General features: G+C 41.5%; 1 protein-coding gene across 13 annotated transcripts in view; it reads right to left on the bottom strand.

Moving 5' to 3' along the window:
• LOC130707501 (cyclin-Y-like protein 1) overlaps window positions 1–22467 on the bottom strand; it is a 142619-nt gene that overhangs the window by 24420 nt on the left and 95732 nt on the right. For 4 of the 13 annotated variants that reach the window (XM_057542230.1, XM_057542236.1, XM_057542235.1 and 1 more), the window contains one exon: window positions 418–492. The exons of 2 other annotated variants lie outside the window; for them this stretch is intronic. In XM_057542230.1, coding sequence (XP_057398213.1) covers window positions 418–492 — 75 coding nt within the window. Of the gene's footprint in view, window positions 1–417; window positions 493–10911; window positions 11247–17845; window positions 18177–21100; window positions 21251–21644; window positions 21771–22467 lie in introns of those variants that run through there. 7 more of the 13 variants (XM_057542233.1, XM_057542232.1, XM_057542231.1 and 4 more) reach the window with 7 other exon arrangements.

Genomic DNA, 22467 nt, shown 5'->3' on the forward strand with positions numbered 1-22467 from the left:
GCCAAAATCACAAGGCTCAATTCCCATATATAACAACTGATGTTTCTGATTTGATCAAATGAAAACCTAACTGTGACCTAAACCCTATCATTTGTCTTTAACATATGTGCTCTTCGGAGCAAGGGGAAAAGGACAAACTAGCATGGAGAAATAGACCACATCTAAATCATGTGGCCAGTTGACTATGTTGATAAAGAGGTGGCAAAGTGTATAAACAGATAGGCTAAGTGTTCTCCTCCCTAAAACACTGACAACTAAAGGAAACTGTATCATCAACATATTAAAATAAGACAAGTGAATACATAAAAAAGTGAAACATTTAAACCACTGTAAGAGTTTTTCTAAATACCTCCTATAATACACAAAACAAAAACAGTTTTCACTCTTTTTCTCAGGGAAAAAAAAGCATTGTCTTACCAGCTGTTTGAGATTTGCTCAGAAAGATTGTGCTGGCTCTTGGGTGGTCAGAAGGGTTTGGTTCCAAAGCTAAGTCTGTAGAGGAAGAAGAGAAAAAGGTGTGGTGATTTAGTTGAGTAGAAAAATACATGATTTTAAAGACAGCTACACATCGATTGAAACCACTTTTAATAGTCTTGAGAAGAGCTTTTAGTAATGACAAAAAGGCAATTTTAGTAAAGGCACAATATAAAAATTCTATTGGGAAACAGCAAAATTGTAGAAACTCTCCATACATGTGGAATAAAACCATGGCTATGTCTTAGACTTCTTTAACTTGCACCTAAATAATCTATGCCATTTTTAGATGAATCATATATGACTCCCCTCCTATTGATCAATTAAAAATTCAGTCACCCTCTTTTAAAGCTGATATTACTAGCACATTCCAGGAACAGTCTCAAGAAGCAAGTTATGCTGTGGCCAACTACTGTCAGATACCAGCTCAATATATCAAATATGCCAAAACGAAGTGAGTTGCTTTTGGCAAATGTTCTTCAGACAATCAAATGGCTAATTCTAACTCCATTCAACAAATGAACTCATTTAACTGGCTGTGGTTTATCTGGGGGCTATTCATCATGGCAGATTTAAGAGGACTACATAAAAGTTCAATGTTCTAATCTATAGGAACACTTCCACGATAGTGATTTTTAACTTTGCCTTCTATTCCCAAAGCTAAACTCACTTCTTCATTCCACGCTGCATGATTAATTTGGGGCTTCAATAAGAGTACTTTCTGGAGCAGATCATAGGGCTACTAGAAAAAAATTTTGGCCATACCTACACGAAAAGGTGGGTCTGCCTGTAGCCCACCTTGCACCAAGGTGGGATAGCGTCTTCTGTTTAGGCAGAAATACAAAACAAGCACAAGCTACCACACAGGATAGTAAAGTTGTTGTTTAAAACAAACAACCAAACATAAAAGCCCTATGACACTTCCTCAGCAAAGTCCATCTCAAACCATTTAACCAAGCGTTTAAGAAACTGGACCAAGATTCAGATAAAGAGTAATGGTTAAGGCAATTATTTCCCAAACCACATAATAACTGATCTGTTTTTGAAAGATGGGTTTGATGGTCAAAGTGAAATACAAATATAGTCCTGCCTCTTAGAGAATCCAAAGAATACACACATTGATATATTAAAAACTAATTAGTCTAGCAGTGAATTCTGTCTAACCCAGCATTTCACAAATGTATCTACCTAGAATCCCCTTTTCCCACCCAGAAAGAATTTTGCACGAACAGTAATTTTGGACTTCCCGTTTTAACAGGAATCTGAGCCATCCATTTTAATGTCATTGCCAGCACTAGTAATTCACATAGCTAAACCAACTGCTTTGTTCTTCATGAAAATTCCTTCACTGAATTTGAAGTTTATCAAGCTGCTTTTGGAGAAAATATTCTATTCAACATTTTTATGTAAAAGACCCATATAATTATTTTAAAGTTTTTTTCTCCTACATATTTGAAAAATTAAGACAATCGGAAAATAAATTATTTCAGCTGTACACAAAATGGCAGGCAGAGACTTTCACAGCTGCCTCTAACCTATAGCTTCCGAAAGAATTCATGACTACTTACCTATACCAAAAAGAAAGTAAATAGACTACATTTGAATCTAAAAAATAAGCAGAAATGTTTGCAAAGGAGCTGTATTATTTATCAGTGTCTATGGCATGGTAAAACTTAACAATTTTCAATGGAAGTCCAGGAAAATTAAGTGCCAGAATCAAAGAGAAGCAAGCTTTAACACACACACACACACACACACACACCCGCCAAACCAAGATGTGCTACTACAGATCTAAATACAAAAATCAAGAAGGCTGGGATAAAAGAAATGACAACATGCAAAAAAAAAAAAAGTACACTTAGCCCAAGTGACCAGAAAAAAGCTGGCACTCTCCCTACTCTATCCTAGGGGGTTCAAAGGTAGGCACAGGACCCAGGACCGGCCAATCAATCACAGCTGTCCTGGGACTTCCCAAGAAAAGAGAAAGGCAGAACTGTACTCTAGGATCCTTAGCTAGTCTTGAGCTGCTGGACACTCCCCTTGCTATCATGAGGGGAAAGGCTTTTCAGGAGACATCAACAGAGGAGAGCAGAACTGAGGAGATCATTTAACTCCTGGGTCAAGTAGTGCTTAACTCTGTGATTTTCTTTTAACTTGCAACTGAAGGAGACCTGGTTAATCAGCAGTACTGATGATCACACTAAAGGTGGGGAAAGGTAAAAGTCACTTGCTCATTCCTTTAACAAATATCATGAACAAAAATCTGCATGAGACAAAACGATGCTCTGTTTAAAAATTAAACACAACCATTCACAATCATTAACACACAATGATTCACAACCGTTACTTTTAGTTGCTTTTCTTATACGTTAAAAAAAGCTCTAATTAGTGTACAATCTATGTCTTCTTGTTACTAACAAGCGCTCTCCACCCCACTGTTGCATATTTATTGTTTAATGAATACACACTGGCCCATCAAGTGTTATTCCTATACTGGACTTAGCCAATCCCCTATTGCTGGGGATTGGTGCTTACAAAGTTCTATTCTTAAAATATTATGAGGAAAATCTTCATGTACATAGTTTTTTAAAATAATGGTTTTATCTCCTTAGCAAAGATCTTCGGAAGTGGAATGACTAAGCCAAAAGGTTAGATCACTTTCACGGCTCCATGTACAATGCTAAATTGCTTCCTAAAGAAGGTGGGGGGCACATTAGGGTATAATGCTACCAATCATGACATTTTGAGTTCCTACCCTTGCTTTGGATACTTGAAAAAAAAAAAAAAATTCCTACTGATATGAATGAGGAACCTCACTGTAGATCTAATTTGTATTTCTTTTGATTACACAGTTTGACCATTTTCCCACAGTTATCAGTGTTATTTCCACTTTGGTGAGTTGGCCTATCATTTCAATGTACTGTAAACACCAGGGCCCTACTGCTGTCAGTTTGCATGAGGTTTTCAGAAAATATTAATCTTTTGTTTATAGCCTATATAACTAACAATTTTCGATATAACTTGCACTTTTTGCTAATGAAAAATACCACGTCACTATTTTATAGAATGGACATGTGAGCCATTAGACAGTAAACTCATACATACACACAATATTTCTGCACTTCCCATTAACTATCTTCCCAAGAGCCTAAGGAGACTATGATAAAACCTACCACACTCTTCACTATCACAAAGGTAAGACTGCCAACTATTAAGCAAAGCTTTACCACCCACCATCCCTCTCATCCCTCTCCCCACCACATGCACACACAGTAATTTAGAGACTTCAGGAAATTACTGTGCATTCAGGAAATTACATGGATTCTTCCGAAAGTTATTTCTTTAGAAACCTCTAAGAATGTTTTACCCAGGAGAACTATTCTTGAGCTCATGATTAGGGGTTATGATTAAAACTGTATTTTAAGACCCATCATTTTTGTATTATCAATTTAAATTGCAACTTATTTGACAGCATGATAGGTCGATGTAGAAAAAGTATGATTAAAAAAAAATTAAACTCGGTCTTAATGTAAACATTCCTCAGAGGAAACCTGTAAAACACCACCGACACTGAATACTGTTTTTCCTCCAATCTAAGATTCTACCAGTTGTTAAGATCCATCTCAATTGCAGTTGTTAAAAGTGTGAAAATATAGGCAACTTAGAACAAATGAAATGCGTTACTGAAGGCTAAAAGTGTTAAAAACTATGCTATCAAACTGTCGATAAATGATTTTTCCTTGTTAAAATATTAGAGGGAGAGGGAAGTGACCAAGAAAGCATCTGACAGAAGCAGCATATTTCAGAAAGCGATTAATATCAACATATTGGTTCCAATATCTTCCAAAGAAACAGGCGACGTCAGCAGTTTCTGGGCAACTGCTGAGCACCAGTTTACTTAACGGTAACCACTGCACTTACTGACCTGCCCGAGCATCCCTACACTGGACAGTGTAGTAGGTTTATGGCTCATAATACAAACATTACAATCTTTACAATTACCATGTAAACTGATGACTTCATCTCTTTGAGTCCACACTTGCCACCGCAGTCAGGGAGTTCCTGCCAGCCAGCCCTGAGCTGGGCTGCCTCACCAGAGGGGACACAGCAGGCTCCTGCACCTGCCAGGCTCCGGCTCACCCACGCCTTGACCCTGCTTCCCTAGCTTCTGACAATCCTGGCTTCCCAACTTCCCAGCTCTGGTTTCCAACTGCTTCTGTACCTGCCTCTACCCTGGTTCTCAGTTTTGCCTTATTTTAATCCTCAATCAGTGGTACAGTGATCATGACTGAGAGGTGACACATAGGTAAGTACACCTGGCTTTATATATTTCTAAAGAGTACTTTACTCAGTTTCTTGGACTTTTAAGAACCTTTCTGGGTTGCAAGTTACCTTCATTTCATTTCACATTATGCAGTGTTACTGTTTTAACTCTTAAGTTTTATTACTTTAATACACTAAAACAACAACAACAACAAAGGGTGAGAAAAAAGGTAGTATTCCAAAGAAGCTCACATAATGTCAACAATAAATCCTCTTCCTATATGCCATGCATTTGGAACTTACAGTCCTACTCTCTATCAATACTCATTTTTAAAACCTTGGACAACTCAATTTATACCTAAGAGAAGAATTCCTACACTACCTAACTCAGAACATGGTGAGAATCAAATGAAATGCAAGAGCAATCTATATACTACAGCCTATTTTAGACCCTTATTAATATCGCTTTTTTGTTCAAGCCACTGCTGGCTCTCACCTGAGCTACCGCACCAGCCTCCTAACTGGTCTCCCTCTCTGCTTCCTTCCACCCTTACAGTCTATTCTCACACAGTAGCTGGTCTGATCTCCCTCCACCCTCTCTACCCCCCTTCCCTTTTTCTAAGAATTAACATCATTCCCCTGCATATAATCCTTCAATGGTTTCCCATTACAATGAGACTAAAATTCATATTTTTTTGTCAAGGCCCACTAGGCATACAAGGTCTTAATCCCCCATATTCCTCCTGGCATTCATTCACTCAGCTGCAGCCACCCATCTTTCTGTCCTTGGCACGCATCAAGCATATTCCCTTCTTAGGAACTGCACAGAAGCCTCTTCTCCCACAGCCTCACATGGCTCTCTTAGGACTGCTCATGGGTCGCTTAAGGAGAGAAGCTGTCTTTAACCACCCCTTGTAAAACTGTCCTCCTCCCCAGCCCATTACACCTTCATTTTCTTTCTTAGTGTTCTCACTACCTGATGTTATTCTTGTGTCGTCAGCCCCCAGGCACCTCTAGAAAGTAAGGACCTGAGTTAGGATACGGGTTTTGTCTTGTCTAACCACTGTTTGTCCTGCCTCTGGAATGGTGCCTAATAATCACGTTTCAGTGTACCCAAAACCAGTTAAGTTTCTCCCAATTTTCCCACATCATCTAAGATTTCTTCTAATGCTGTCTTTTGATGTGTCTGTCACCTAAGACCAGAGTTAATTTCAGATCTCGTAGAGTAGTAGTTTAGTTACTCAGAATCAAAGACACAAGACAGGTTACCAAGAACCACGAAAACCTAAAAGAGGAAATCTAATGTTCAGTGAAAAATCAATGGTAACTTTAATTTGGGAAAAGAACATTTAATGTTAAAATACCTTTACTACACTCAAAATGGATTAGAGACCTAAGTATAAGACTGGACACTATAAAACTCTTAGAGGAAAACATAGGAAGAACACTCTTTGACATAAATCACAGCAAGATCTTTTTTGATCCACCTCCTAGAGTAATGGAAATAAAAACAAAAATAAACAAGTGGGACCTAATGAAACTTCAAAGCTTTTGCACAGCAAAGGAAACCATAAACAAGACGAAAAGACAACCCTCAGAATGGGAGAAAATATTTGCAAATGAATCAACGGACAAAGGATTAATCTCCAAAATATATAAACAGCTCATTCAGCTCAATATCAAAGAAACAAACACCCCAATCCAAAAATGGGCAGAAGACCTAAATAGACATTTCTCCAAAGAAGACATACAGACGGCCACGAAGCACATGAAAAGATGCTCAACATCACTAATTATTAGAGAAATGCAAATCAAAACTACAATGAGGTATCACCTCACTCCTGTTAGAATGGGCATCATCAGAAAATCTACAAACAACAAATGCTGGAGAGGGTGTGGAGAAAAGGGAACCCTCTTGCACTGTTGGTGGGAATGTAAATTGATACAGCCACTATGGAGAACAATATGGAGGTTCCTTAAAAAACTAAAAATAGAATTACCATATGACCCAGCAATCCCACTACTGGGCATATACCCAGAGAAAACCGTAATTCAAAAAGACACATGCACCCAAATGTTCATTGCAGCACTATTTACAATAGCCAGGTCATGGAAGCAACCTAAATGCCCATCAACAGACGAATGGATAAAGAAGTTGTGGTACATATATACAATGGAATATTACTCAGCCCTAAAAAGGAACGAAATTGAGTCATTTGTTGAGACGTGGATGGATCTAGAGACTGTCATACAGAGTGAAGTAAGTCAGAAAGAGAAAAACAAATATCGTATATTAATGCATGTATGTGGAACCTAGAAAAATGGTACAGATGAGCCAGTTTGCAGGGCAGAAGTTGAGACACAGATGTAGAGAATGGACATATGGACACCAAGGGGGGGAAACTGCGGTGAGGTGGGGATGGTGGTGTGCTGAATTGGGCGATTGGGATTGACATGTATACACTGATGTGTATAAAACTGATGCCTAATAAGAACCTGCAGTATAAAAAAACAAACAAAACAACTAATACTAAACTTTCATTGGGTTATTTGTATGGAAATATGTTAATATAAATGTTTCAGACATTACATGAAATTTCTAAAAATCTTATATTTGTATTTGTATGGAAATATGTATGGAAATATGTTAATATAAATGTTTCAGACATTAAAAAAAAAATACCTTTACTACAAAATGACTCACCCTATGAATTTAATTAAGTCGTAAGACAAAGTGTACAATCAGAATGCTATAGGGAAGTATCAATACAATGCATCAGTTTTTATCTGTGTCCCCTGAATAAAGCATTATAATGGGATTATAAAAGATGCTCAACCATAAAGGCTGGGTAAATGAATTATGCTCCAACCATTCGATGGCACAGTAAACAGTTGGTAAAAGGCAGGCTGTAGAGCTATGCGCAGTTGCATGGAAATACATCACCCTGGAGCACTCTCTAGGTGTCAGCACAGTTCCAGGAGCTTCATGTTGTTACTTTTGTTTATAACAAAAAGTTACAAAGTGGCACATAAAGAACAATCCCATCTTTGTAAAATAAACACAGTGCTATGTTTATATGCATACAAAAGGTTCAGGAAGAATCAACACCAAAATATTAATAAAAATTCTGGATATTCTGAGTGTGAGTGAAGGACTTTTCTGTGTTTTCTAAATCTTTTACATCAAACGTTTATTAATACTGTCACCAAAAAAAGGAAAGATCTGTTGCTCAGAGGTTTTTCCACATCATATTGCCAATTCCTACCCTACCCACTCTTCAGGGGGATGGGAGGTAGGGGTCACTTGAGAGAGCACCTTTCACCAGAAAATTAGCAAAGCTCCTAAGGTCAGACATAAAGGCTGTATGAAAAGTTGACGAATAAACATAAAATCAGATAATAGGACCGTAGCATCTTATTTTCTATTATGACACTACCATCAGTTATATTAGATATACTGTTAAAGACAAAGTAGTAAAAAATTCTTTTGAGTCTATCTGAAATCTATACTACGTTCTTAGGAGTTACTTTTTTGAGATGGCTTGAAGAAATCATGTTCTTCTCCAATGTTTCTGAAGAACAAGACAGAGCATCATTTATGTACGATTTTCTCTAAGTAACCAAATAATTCTTCACTGTAGAAAAGCCAAAATGTTTTATATCTGAGTAGGTATTTCTCAGTTTCCAGGGAAACTGATACAAAATTGTCTGAAATAAAGACATTAAGAGCAAACTTCCAATGTGCCTGTACTTTATATTTGGTGTTCTGACCTTGTTTCTATGGAAACTTAATTAATAGGCAAATGCTGAAATTGAGGTTTCTCTTATCACTTTATTGAATGCCCCCCCAAAAAAGACAAATTGAAATGAAATTTTAACAATCATGTTAAACATAAAAAAGTAAATGCTGTACTCATGAACTCTATTTTTCCAGTTCCTGATTTAGCACTCCTTCCTTATCATACATAGTCGTATGCTAAATGCTTAGTACCTTACCTGCCCGCTTACCAGCTTCCCCTAATGTCCCTCTGTCCAGGGCATTCTCGGCTTCAATTGGATTTCACCAGAACAAACTCTTTAAATTATATCAACGTGTTTACCTGACTGATAAATTTAGGCTATTTCATGACTTCTACTTTTATTCATATCCATTGCAATGTATGTACAGACAGAGAATGGAGAGGTAATTGTTGCTTCTGAGTTGTGTACAATAAACTGGAATGGCAATAATCAAAACTGGAGTATGCTGAGATAGGCCTAACTTATGGATAAATTATAAAATATAAGGTGCACTCTAAACAGTTTCTTAAGCATCCCAAGAACTGAATTTGGCATATCTACCACCTCCCAAGTCTGTCTCTTCTGTTCAGTAGCTGTGTTACACAGTCATTTCAGATCTCCAAGTCTTGGCTTCTTCATCGGCAACAGAGGGAGAATATATACGGGCCTTATTTGTAGATGGAAGGGCCAAGTGAAATACACAAGAAAATGCATTGTAAATCTGAAAAGAATTCTATAAAGGTCCAATTTTCGTCTCTCATCCTACACTAGCCAACTACTAACTGTTTTTAAAAATCATTTAGAGGCTTACCTTATAGCAACAAGCAGAGCAGTTTTCACAAGTACTTACATGCTTTGTGTTTAAAGCTACAATTAATTCACATAATGTGCTCATTCTTTCACAATATCTAACTATTCTGAAAAGGGAGTACTTTCCACTTACAAAGCCACGTCCATCATAAGGGTGAATCCACAGGCTTAATTATTCTAACTTTTAAAGAAATTAAATAAACCCAACTAAAATTTAAATAGAAGAGCTGTAAGACATTTCGTCTATGAAATAATGAAATAATCTCTGGCATTTCAATGAAACAAATGGGCCAGTGGGGCTTTAACATCTTTATGATACAATGTTTTATACTTCAAAGAACAGTCTTTATTAAAGTGCCACTATGCTACCCAGAAATTTTTGTTTTTAACCTAGAGCCATCCCTTTCCAAAATTCTAGAGGCAAAAATCAAACATTTCCTCTCTTCTCTCTCTCCTCTCCTCCCCGACAACACCCACCCCCAGCCACTTAGTCTTCAGAACTTTTACCTGAACATTCTTAAAGTTGAATAGTATTCTACTGGGCGGGGGGGGGGGGGGGGCGGAGGAGGGAGCCATGGAGACATTTTTCTGCAGGATGGATGTGGTATGTTAACTCCCAAACCTTTATATTACAAATGACAATCTGAATTTGTTTTTTCTCCTTTGAAACTTCTGTCCAGCAGTCTCAGGAACCACCTCACCCCTCCCTTACAACAGGCAACGTGCAAAAGAAGTCGGTTAAGGCTGTGCAGCTGAAGACATACTTGTGTCAAAGTGGGAATTTAAAAGTAATCAGAACTCCATGGGGTCTCCTTTGGTAAAGAAAAAAAACCCAACAACTATTCTCTGCAGCCGTGGCAGTAACGTTTCACACCGTTCCCAGTTATTTTAAGCCCCTCTCCCACCATTTTCTTTCCTATCGTGTTCAAATTATAGTTAGAAGGGATAAAGTAGCTTCTATCAGGGCGACTGAAAACATTAAAATCCAAAGAATTTTAGTTAAGAACACCACACTGACTCTGTCCATCTCTATTTTGAATTTAAATGACAAATCCTCTAATGTTTGTCTTAATTGTCTCGAGTATCAACTACCTTAACGAACAGAAGTCTATCATCAGGCCCTTACCTAGTTCCTTCGCTTAGGTACCATCTGGATAGGGAGACGGGATGGATACGCCGAAGTTAGAGTATTTAAGTTTTCATTAAGAAAAGAGAGAATACACCAGAAAGTCTCTGCTAAGTCCCACGAGATGTTAAATAGAACCACGAACAGGAAGGGCTGCGGATTGGAGGGTCTCAGGCCGGGCTGGGAAATGGGAACGGGGGAAAGAATTGGGCATTCGGGTAGGGAAGAGGGAAGGAGACTGGCCGGACGCGACTGGTAAAGAATAAGGGGTGGGGACGCCAAGCAGAGCCAGCCTTCGTCCCCGGTGCCCAGCCCTGGGAGAGCCAACTCCGGGCAAGAAGGAGCCCTAGGCGGCGTCTCCCTCCCGGGGGACCCTGGGGGCGGCGGAGGCCAGAGGTAAGCCCGAGAGCAGATGGCGCCTACCCCGCGAGGGGCGAGGCGCGCCAGCCGCTTCTTACCTTCGGGCATCTCCCGGTCGCTGATGTGCTGCAGGTGGTGGCCTTCGCCACCTGCGAAATCCAACTCGGCGGGTTCCACGGTAGCCGCCGCCGGAGCTACTGCCACCGCGTTCCCGGCTGCCGCCTTGTAGACCTCAGACTCACAGTCCGGCTCCGCTGACCCCCTGCGCCGGCCCAACTTGGGGCTGGCATTGGGGCACAGGCAACAAGACAGCGAGTTCCCCATGGGGCGCCTTCACTCCTCGCCGCCGCCGCCTCCGCTCGTCCCCCGACTCCGCTGAGCTCAGAAGCCGCCCCCTCCCCCAACAATGGCGCGGCGGGCACTGGCAGCCCCGGGCTATGCCGGGGCTGTGCCGCACATGCAGACGCGACTTCGCCCGCCGCTCTCCTGTCTGCCCAGCCGCCGGGCCCCGGGCAGGGGCGGCAGGGGCGGCCGCACCCCCGCCGCCGCCGCCTCCCCGGAGACAACTAGTCTGTGAGGGCGGTGACCAGACCGGCTTATTTAAAAGGGGTGGGAACCAGACAAGTGCTGAGACGCGCAGCCACTGCAGGGAGAGAGCGCAGCCGGAGCTCCTCCTCCTTCCGCCGCTGCCTCCCGACTGAAAGTAGCTAGCCCGGCCGGCCCTTGCCTACCGGAATGTGTCCTTCGGTCACCTGGTTACGACGGACCAATCACGACCAGAGTTCCCTCAGAGCGCAGGCATGTGACTCACAATGCCCCGCCCCCGCCCGCGGCTGCCCCGCCCCCCCGAGCGGCGCGCCCCGGACTCTGGTTTCCATTCATCTCTCGCGCTCCAAGCTTTCCAGTCCTGCGGAAAGCGCCGCGGGAGTTTGTTAATCGAAGCCGTCCTGAGTCAGTGGGCTCTGTAGAAAGCCCCTATTCCTAAAATGCCAGTTCAGTTAGCAACTCGGTTTCACCGGGTCGACAGTTGACTCATTTGATGTATTGCTCAACGAACTTAGTTTCACCCCAATTTTTGACCGTTTTTTATAACTGAATGCTCCTCCGGTCTTGCCTTCCAAAGAGTGTTAGTTTCCACCTACAGTTTAACCATAGCAACCCCCGGGGCCCTGGTCCTACTCTCAATAAAGAGCTGTGGCTGTGTCTTGAATGAGACTCGAGGACACGTCACCCCTCCACTTCCTCATCAGTAAATTAGGTACTGAACTCCTCCCTCCCACCTCTGAGGCGCTGGGATTCAGCAACTCGCTTTTCTCGCCTGTTTCTCTCTTCCACGGCAGGAGTTTCCAGGTTTCCCTACTTTAGCCAACAACAACGCATAAAGCACGATTTTCTCATACAAACTTGAGAGTCACAAAGTGAAGTACCACGGTCTTGATTTGATAAAGATGATAACGATAGTTAACATTTGGCAAACACTATGCGCCCGCCCCCGTTCCAAGTGAGGTACTCATTTAACCCTCGGGAACAAAATCCTCAGAAACCTTCATTTTACAGATTTTACAGAAGCTAAGTAACGTTCCCAAGGTCACATGATTGCTCAGGGGTGTGGCCAGGATTTGATCCCTGATTGTGTGGATCCCCAAAGGCACCTTATTGTGATCATCAGAAAATAAAGGTAGAAGTCAAATTTGGTTGGAAGTGGCATAGTGTATCAGGATTTTCTTTTTTTAAGGAGGAACAATTTTTTGATGTGGATTTTAAAATACTTTCCCTTCATTCAACATTGATTAGTCCCTCCTACATGCCAGGCACCCGTGTGTGAAAAATAGTCCTGCCCTCAGTGACCTCAGGCACGGTGAGAAAACAAAGGCTTAGAAAGCCCAATAGTCTGAGGTCACACTGCTGCAAAGTACTTAAACCTGAAATTCAAACCTAGATCTATTAACCCCAAGTAGATGCTGGGGTAAAGAGCTTGGTTTTCTTCCCAGAAACATGAGAGCCATTGAATGTTGTGAAGTTAAGGAGTCACTATCAGGTGGTTTGTAGTGAGGTCACGCTTGAGAATAAGTAGGACTGATGGAAGCAACAAAACCCATTAAGAGACTTTATATTCATCTAAGAGAGGAGTGAGGGTTCAAACTAAAGGCAGTGGCAGAGATTGGAGTGGAGGGAAAGGATCTGAGGTCATTTGGGAGGTAGAATAGAAGTGCTCAGTGACTAGATATGGAGCGGGAAGGGGAAAAGAGAAGCAAAAATGGCTGCTAGGGTTCTGGCTTAGGGAACTATGTAGAGTGTGGTTACTTTTTCTTAGATAGTGCAGGAAAAGGAAGAGGTTTGGGAAGGAAGATCATTCTGGGTTCTGTTAAGCGGAACATGGAAATGGAGCTCTCTGGTTGAAAGTAGGCCTCTGCAGGCTAAGTCCATTTTGTGATATCCCAACTTATGTTTTCAAAAATAACACATTAAATCAATTTAAAAATGTGATTGGGGAAATTCCCTAATGTTGACAGCTAAGAATATCACATTTTTCATGGAGCAACTTGGAATCTATGGTTTTAGTAAATGAGGCATCCTATGTAAAATAAAACTGGTAAATGAGAGCTCTACCCACCACCAGAGCCTCCCATCAAGCCTCTTAGATAGCCTGAACCAACAGAGGGCAGACAGCAGAAGCAAGAAAAACTACAATCCTGCAGCCTGTGGACCAAGAAACACAGTTAGAGAAAGATAGACAAGATGAAAAGGCAGAGGGCTATGTACCAGATGAAGGAACAAGAAAAAACCCCAGAAAAACAACTAAATGAAATGGAGATAGGCAACCTTCCAGAGAAAGAATTCAGAATAATGATAGTGAAGATGATTCAAGACCTCGGAATAAGAATGGAGGCAAAGATTGAGAAGATACAAGAAACGATTAACAAAGACCTAGAAGAATTAAAGAACAAACAAACAGAGATGACCAATACAATAACTGAAATGAAAACTACACTAGAAGGAATCAATAGCAGAATAACTGAGGCAGAAGAACGGATAAGTGACCTGGAAGACAGAATGGTGGAATTCACTGCTGCGGAACAGACTAAAGAAAAAAGAATGAAAAGAAATGAAGACAGCCTAAGAGACCTCTGGGACAACATTAAACGCAACAACATTCGCATTATAGGGGTCCCAGAAGGAGAAGAGAGAGAGAAAGGACCAGAGAAAATATTTGAAGAGATTATAGTCAAAAACTTCCCTAACATGGGAAAGGAAATAGTCACCCAAGTCCAGGAAGCGCAGAGAGTCCCATACAGGATAAACCCAAGGAGAAACACGCTGAGACACATAGTAATCAAAGTGGCAAAAATTAAAGACAAAGAAAAATTATTGAAAGCAGCATGGGAAAAACGACAAATACCATACAAGGGAACTCCCATAAGGTTAACAGCTGATTTCTCAGCAGAAACTCTGCAAGCCAGAAGGGAGTGGCATGATATACTTAAAGTGATGAAAGGGAAGAACCTACAACCAAGATTACTCTACCCGGCAAGGATCTCATTTAGATTTGATGGAGAAATCAAAAGCTTTACAGACAAGCAAAAGTTAAGAGAATTCAGCACCACCAAACCAGCTCTACAACAAATGCTAAAGGAACTTCTCTAAGTGGGAAACACAAGAGAGGAAAAGGACCTACAAAAACAAACCCAAAACAATTAAGAAAATGGTCATAGGAACATACATATCGATAATTACCTTAAACGTGAATGGATTAAATGCCCCAACCAAAAGACATAGACTGGCTGAATGGATACAAAAACAAGACCCATATATATGCTGTCTACAAGAGACCCACTTTAGACCTAGGGACACATACAGACTGAAAGTGAGGGGATGGAGAAAGATATTCCATGCAAATGGAAATCAAAAGAAAGCTGGAGTAGCTATACTCATATCAGATAAAATAGACTTTAAAATAAAGAATGTTACAAGAGACAAGGAAGGACACTACATAATGATCAAGGGATCAATCCAAGAAAAAGATATAACAATTATAAATATACATGCACCCAACATACAAGCACCTCAATACATAAGGCAACTGCTAATAGCTGTAAAAGAGGAAATCGACAGTGACACAATAATAGTGGGAGACTTTAACACCTCACTTACACCCATGGACAGATCATCCAGACAGAAAATTAATAAGGAAATACAAGGTTTAAATGACACAATAGACCAGAGAGATTTAATTGATATTTATAGGACATTCCATCCAAAAACAGCAGATTACACTTTCTTCTCAAGTGCACATGGAACATTCTCCATGATAGATCCCATCTTGGGTCACAAATCAAGCCTTGGTAAATTTAAGAAAACTGAAATCATATCAAGCATCTTTTCCGACCACAGTGCTGTAAGATTAGAAATCAATTACAGGGAAAGAAAACGTAAAAAACACAAACACATGGAGGCTAAACAATACGTTACTAAATCTCTTCACCAAGAGATCAGTGAAGAAATCAAAGAGGAAATTAAAAAATACCTAGAGACAAATGACAATGAAAACACGATGATCCAAAACCTATGGGATGCAGCAAAAGCAGTTCTAAGAGGGAAATTAATAGCAATACAAGCCTACCTCAAGAAACAAGAAAAATCTCAAATAACCAAGCTAACCTTACACCTAAAGGAACTAGAGAAAGAAGAACAAACAAACCCAAAGTTAGTAGAAGGAAAGAAATCATAAAGATCAGAGCAGAAAGAAATGAAATAGACACAAAGAAAATAATAGCAAAGATCAATAAAACTAAAAGCTGGTTCTTTGAGAAGATAAACAAAACTGATCAACCTTTAGCCACACTCATCAAGAAAAAGAGGGAGAGGACTCAAATCAATGAAATTAGAGATGTAAAGGAGAAGTTACAACGGACACCGCAGAATTACAAAGTATCATGAGAGACTACTACACGCAACTCTATGCCAATAAAACGGACAACCTGGAGGAAATGGACAAATTCTTAGGCATAACCTTTCAAGAGTGAACCAGGAAGAAATAGAGAATATGAACAGACCAATCACAAGTAATGAAATTGAAATGGTGATTAAAAATCTTCCAACAAACAAAAGTCCAGGACCAGATGGCTTCACAGGTGAATTCTATCAAACATTTAGAGAAGAGTTAATACCCATCCTTCTCAAACTCTTCCAAAAAATTGCAGAGGAAGGAACACTCCCAAACTCATTCTATGAGGCCACCATCACCCTGATACCAAAACCAGACAGAGATACCTCAAAAAAAGAAAATTACAGACCAATATCACTGATGAATATAGATGCAAAAATCCTCAACAAAATACTAGCAAACAGAATCCAACAACACATGAAAACGATCATACACCATGATCAAGTGGGATCTATCCCAGGGATGCAAGGATTCTTCAATATACGCAAATCAATCAATGTGATACACCATATTAAGAAACTGAAGAAGAAAAACCATATAATCATCTCAATAGATGCAGAAAAAGCTTTTGACAAAATTCAACACCCATTTCTGATAAAAACTCTCCAGAAAGTGGGCATAGAGGGAACCTACCTCAACATAATAAAGGCCATATACGACAAACCCAAAGCAAAATATCATTCTCAATGGTGAAAAACTGAAAGCATTTCCTCTAAGGCCAGGAACAAGAAAAGGATGTCCACTCTCACCACTATTACTCAACACAGTTTTGGAAGTCCTAGCCACAGCAGTCAGAGAAGAAAAATAAAAGGAATCCAAATTGGAAAAGAAGAAATAAAACTTATTGTTTTTAGATGACATGACACTATACATAGAGAATCCTAAAGATGCCACCAGAAAACTACTAGAGCTAATCAATGAATTTGGTAAAGTTGCAGGATACAAAATTAATGCACAGAAATCTCTTGCATTCCTATACACTAACAATGAAAGATCAGAAAGAGAAATTAAGGAAACAATCCCATTCACCATTGCAACAAAAAGAGTAAAATACCTAGGAATAAACCTACCTAGGGAGACAAAAGACCTGTACTCACAAAACTATAAGACACTGATGAAAGAAATCAAAGATGACACAAACAGATGGAGAGATATACCATGTTCTTGGATTGGAAGAATCAATATGGTGAAAATGACTATACTACCCAAAGCAATCTACAGATTCAATGCAATCCCTATCAAAATACCAGTGGCATTATTTACAGAACTAGAACAAAAAACCTGAAAACTTGTAGGAGACACAAAAGACCCCAAATAGCCAAAGCAGTCTTGAGGGAAAAAAACAGAGCTGGAGGAATCAGACTCCCTTACTTCAGACTATACTACAAAGCTACAGTAATCAAGACAATATGGTACTGGCCCAAAACCAGAAATATAGATGAATGGAACAGGATAGAAAGCCCAGAGATAAACCCACACACCTATGGTCAACTAATCTATGACAAAGGAGGCAAGGATATAAAATGGAGAAAAGACAGTCTCTTCAATAAGTGGTGCTGGGAAAACTGGACAGCTACTTGTAAAAGAATGAAATTAGAACACTCCCTAACACCATACACAAAAATAAACTCAAAATGGATTAGAGACCCAAATGTAAGACCGGACACTATAAAACTCTTAGAGGAGACATAGGAAGAACACTCTTTGACATAAATCACAGCAAGATCTTTTTTGGTCCACCTCCTAGAGTAATGGAAATAAAAACAAAAATAAACAAATAGGACCTAATGAAACTTAAAAGTTTTGCACAGCAAAGGAAACTACAAACAAGACGAAAAGACAACCCTCAGAATGGGAGAAAATATTTGCAAATGAATCAACGGACAAATGATTAATCTCCAAAATATATAAACAGCTCATGCAGCTCAATATTAACAAAAAACAAACAACCCAATCCAAAAATGGGCAGAAGACCTAAATAGACATTTCTCCAAAGAAGACATACAGATGGCCAAGAAGCACATGAAAAGCTGCTCAACATCACTAATTATTAGAGACATGCAATCAAAACTACATTGAGGTATCACCTTACGCCGGTCAGAATGGGCATCCTCAGAAAATCTACAAACAACAAATGCTGGAGAGGGTGTGGAGGAGAGAGAACTCTCTTGCACTGTTGGTGGGAATGTAAATTGATACAGCCGCTATAGAGAACAGTATGGAGGTTCCTAAAAAAACGAAAAATAGAATTACCACATGACCCAGCAGTCCCACTACTGGGCATATACCCACAGAAAACCATAATTCAAAAAGACACATGCACCCCAATGTTCACTGCAGCACTATTTACAATAGGCAGGATATGGAAGCAACCTAAATACCCATCAGCAGACAAATGGATAAAGAAGATGTGGTACATATATACAACAGAATATTACTCAACCATAAACAGGAACGAAATTGAGTCATTTGTAGTGACGTGGATGGATCTACGTCATACAGAGTCTGTCATACAGAGTGAAGTTAAGTCAGAAAGAGAAAAACAAATATCGTATATTAACGCATATATGTGGAACCTCGAAAAACCAGTTTGCAGGGCAGAAATAGAGATACAAGTGTAGAGAACAAGGGGGGGAGAGTGGTGGGGGGGTGTTCTGGTGGGATGAACTGGGAGACTGGGAGTGACATGTATACACTAATATGTATAAAATGGATAACTAAGAAGAACCTGCTGTATAAAAAAATAAATAAAATAAAATACAAAAATTAAAAAAAAAAATAGAGAAGTCACCCTGCTCCTTGTGTGTATCCTGCCTTGTGGCTGAAGCCCCTGGCACCACGGGGCAGAGCATGCCTGGACCATGTTGAATTGCTGAGAGCTCTTGGGGCTGGCAGGGACATATGACAGGGGCAGGGACTGGGGTGCTGGGGCAGCTGGGACCAGGAGTTTCGGAGATTTCAGGAGTTGCAGGAGTGAGCTCAGCCAGCTCCCCACAAAGAGGAGCCTTGGTCCCAGGCAAGGGAGAGAAGGTACGAAATCAGGCTCAGACCTGCAGTCATTTCTTGAAGGTTGCAGCTCATGGCTCACCATCACCTCTCTCTCCATCAGTACCCCTGACCTGTCTTGAGGGTTTCCGTTTCTGCACAGATGATATTTCCAACAAACTGGCCTTGAAGTTCTCATGCCTCACTTCCAAAGATCTTGAACTCTCTGCCACACACACCCAAGGTCATACACTAGGCCCATGCTGGCCACTATAGGAACCACTAGCCATGTGTGCTATTTAAATCTTAGTTAATTAAAATGAAATAAAATTTAAAACTCAGGTCCTCAGTCCCACGGCCCACATTTCAGGGACTCGATAGTCACATGTGGCTAGTGGCTACCATACTGGATCACGCAGAGAGCATGCTTACCACCACAGAAAGGTGTATTGGACGGTGCTGCCCTAGACCCTGTCACTAACAGAAACTGCCCCCTTTCTATTACCAATGTCCAGCACCCCCCTAGAGACTCCCACCTCCTCCTTGTATAGACTCTGACTCTAATGCAGCCTTCAACCACAATGGGATTTTCAATCTCTGTCCAGGGACACCTCAGAGATACTGAGGGGTCGGTTCCAGACCACCGCAAGAAAGCGAATATCACGTGAAGTTTTTGGTTTCCACTGCATATAAAAGTTATGTTTATACTATACTCTAGTCTACTAAATCTGCAATAGCCTTTTGTTTAAAAAGACACGGAGTATACCTTAATTTAAAAATACTTTATTGCTAAAAATGTGAACCAATATCTGCCAATGCTAGGTTGCTACAAACCTTCAACGTGTAAAAAACGCAGTATCTGCAAAGTACGATAAAATGAGGTCTGCCCATATTAGTTTCCTGAGGCTGCTGTAACCAACTACCACAAACTGTGTTGATTCTCTCATGGTCCCTCACAGTTCTGGAGGTCAGAAGTCCAAAATCAAGGTGTAGGCAGGGCCAGGCTCTCTCTGAAAGCTCTAGGGGAGGATCCTTCCTTGCCTCTTTCTAGCATCATTGTCTAGGGGTTGCCAACAATCCTTGGCTTGTGGCTGCATGACTCCAATCTGTCTCTGGCTCCACCACTGCCACCCTAGTCACCATCACCTCTATGGAAAATGTACGGCAGTTCCTGAGAAAATTAAAAATAGAAAACCATATGATCCAGCAATCCCATTTCTGGATATATATCCAAAGAAATGGAAAGCAGGGTCTTGAAGAGATATTTACATCCCCGTGTTCACAGCAGCATTGATCACAATTGCCAAGAGGCGGAAGCAACCCAAGTGTCCATCAACGGATGAACGGATGATCACCATGTGGTATATACACACAATAGAATATCATTCAGCCTTACACAGCAAGTTCTGACAGACAGGTGAACCTTGGGAACCTTATGCTATAAGTACAATAAACTAGTCACAAAAAGACAAACACAGTATGATACCACCTCCATGGAATTTAGATTAGATTAGTCAAATTTTTAGAGCCAGAAGGAACTGTGGTTGCCAGGAGCTGGGGGCAGGAGGATATGGGTAGTTAATGTTTAATGTGTACAGAGTTTCACTTTGGGCAGATGAAGAGAGTTCTGGAGGTTGGCTGCATGGTAATGCGAATATAGTCAACAGTACTGAACTGCACGCTGACAAATGGTTACCTTGGTAAATTTAATGCTGTGTGTATTCTATGGGCCCCCCCCCCAAATAAAACAAAAAGCCTGTGTCTTTTGCTGCCCTGGCCCCAGGCTAGCCCCACCCTTACACGGGACACTGCTCTGCGAGGGTGTGTCCTGGGTGGACTTTAACAACCAGGCCCTGGGGCATCACGGGAGGAGCGAAAATGGAGAAATGGTACTCACCCGCCTTGGGTGCTATGGGGCCAAAAGGTCGGGCACGGCCAGTGGACTTAACCGGCAAGGAGCCGTGCCTGAGCCTGAGCCTGCGCCTGCCGGCTGCCCTGGAGCCTGAGCAGCACCTCCGTCCCTCCTAACAGAATATGATCTGGCTCTGGGAAAGCCCTAAGAGGGACCTCATCCTACACTGTGCTTCAAAGCAAACCATTCAAGGCCCAGAGAGGGCAAGTGACTGGTTCTGGGTCACTCAGCAAGTCAGAGGCAGAGCCAAGTCCTGAAGTGTGGCTCCTCTGATTCTAGAGCGTCATTTCTTTCATCTCTCATGTATACCGTGTCCTTTTTCTGACAATGTGAGTTTCAGCGATTCTATCCGGAACGTGGGCCTGACACTGACAACTCAGAAGGCTGAACTAAGCAGTGGGGAGTTGGGTGAGGGCCCGTGGATTGATGGTCAGGGATCAGTTACCTGCTTTATGGGAGAAACTGCTGCCTCCATCCTTGGGTGGGTCTCTGGGGTCAGAGCCAGATCCATCTGGCCCCTGGGGTGGCCCCTGTGGTGGCTTGCCAGGAGAACCATCAGAGGTCTGGTTGGATGACTGGGAAGGTTCATCCTCCTCTGGAAAAACAAAAAAAAGAGGTGGGGGAGCTCCCAGCAGGGTGGGCAGCTGAGGGACTAGAGGCCCCACACGGCGCCCTCCACCATCTCCCGAAACTCCCAAGAACTCTGATGTTGGGAGGGGACCTCAATGGCAGCTGTGCTAAGAGGTGACAAAGATGCTTGGAGGTGAACCCAAGGAGAAGACAGAGAGAGGCAGACCCAGCACCAACGCGGAGCTGGCAGGTTCCAGACTTCACAGAGCAGGAGTGTGAGGCCCAGGAGGTTAGAGACCTGATGGGGCACAGTGCACCTGGTGGCAGCTCCAGGCCAGAACCCAGACCCCCTCCGTCCTGGTTCAGGCACCCCAAGCCCTGGGCCACCCCGCCCTCTGGAGCTTCCCTAGGGCACTCACCATCAGAGGGGGATTCCGGCCGGAAGGGGTCAGTGGCATCTCCTCCCCCACTCTCTATGGCTTTAGCTGACATCTTGGAGGCAGTGTGGGAACACTAGGTGCAGAGCCAAGGACACCACTATCTTTCTGAGAAACAGAGTGTGAAAATCAGAAGTGCTCTGCCTGATTTATGATGGACTGGTGGGGGGAGGGCAGGGGCACCTCTCTGTTGCCCCAGACTTGTCCTCTGTCCTACAGGAGCCTGCGGGCACTTCCAGCCTGCCCCCCAAATCTGCACACGACCACAGCTTTTTTTTTTTTTTTTTTTCATGTAATGTCTGAAACATTTATATTAACATATTTCCATACATATTTCCATAGAAATACAAATATAAGATTTTTAGAAATTTCATGTAATGTCTGAAACATTTATATTAACATATTTCCATACAAATAACCCAATGAAAGTTTAGTATTAGTTGTTTTGTTTGTTTTTTTATACTGCAGGTTCTTATTAGGCATCAGTTTTATACACATCAGTGTATACATGTCAATCCCAATCGCCCAATTCAGCACACCACCATCCCCACCTCACTGCAGTTTTCCTCCCTTGGTGTCCATATGTCCATTCTCTACATCTGTGTCTCAACTTCTGCCCTGCAAACTGGCTCATCTGTACCATTTTTCTAGGTTCCACATACATGCATTAATATACGATATTTGTTTTTCTCTTTCTGACTTACTTCACTCTGTATGACAGTCTCTAGATCCATCCACGTCTCAACAAATGACTCAATTTCGTTCCTTTTTAGGGCTGAGTAATATTCCATTGTATATATGTACC

Source organism: Balaenoptera acutorostrata, chromosome 3 (assembly GCF_949987535.1).
Source record: "Balaenoptera acutorostrata chromosome 3, mBalAcu1.1, whole genome shotgun sequence".
Taxonomy (NCBI): domain Eukaryota; kingdom Metazoa; phylum Chordata; class Mammalia; order Artiodactyla; family Balaenopteridae; genus Balaenoptera; species Balaenoptera acutorostrata.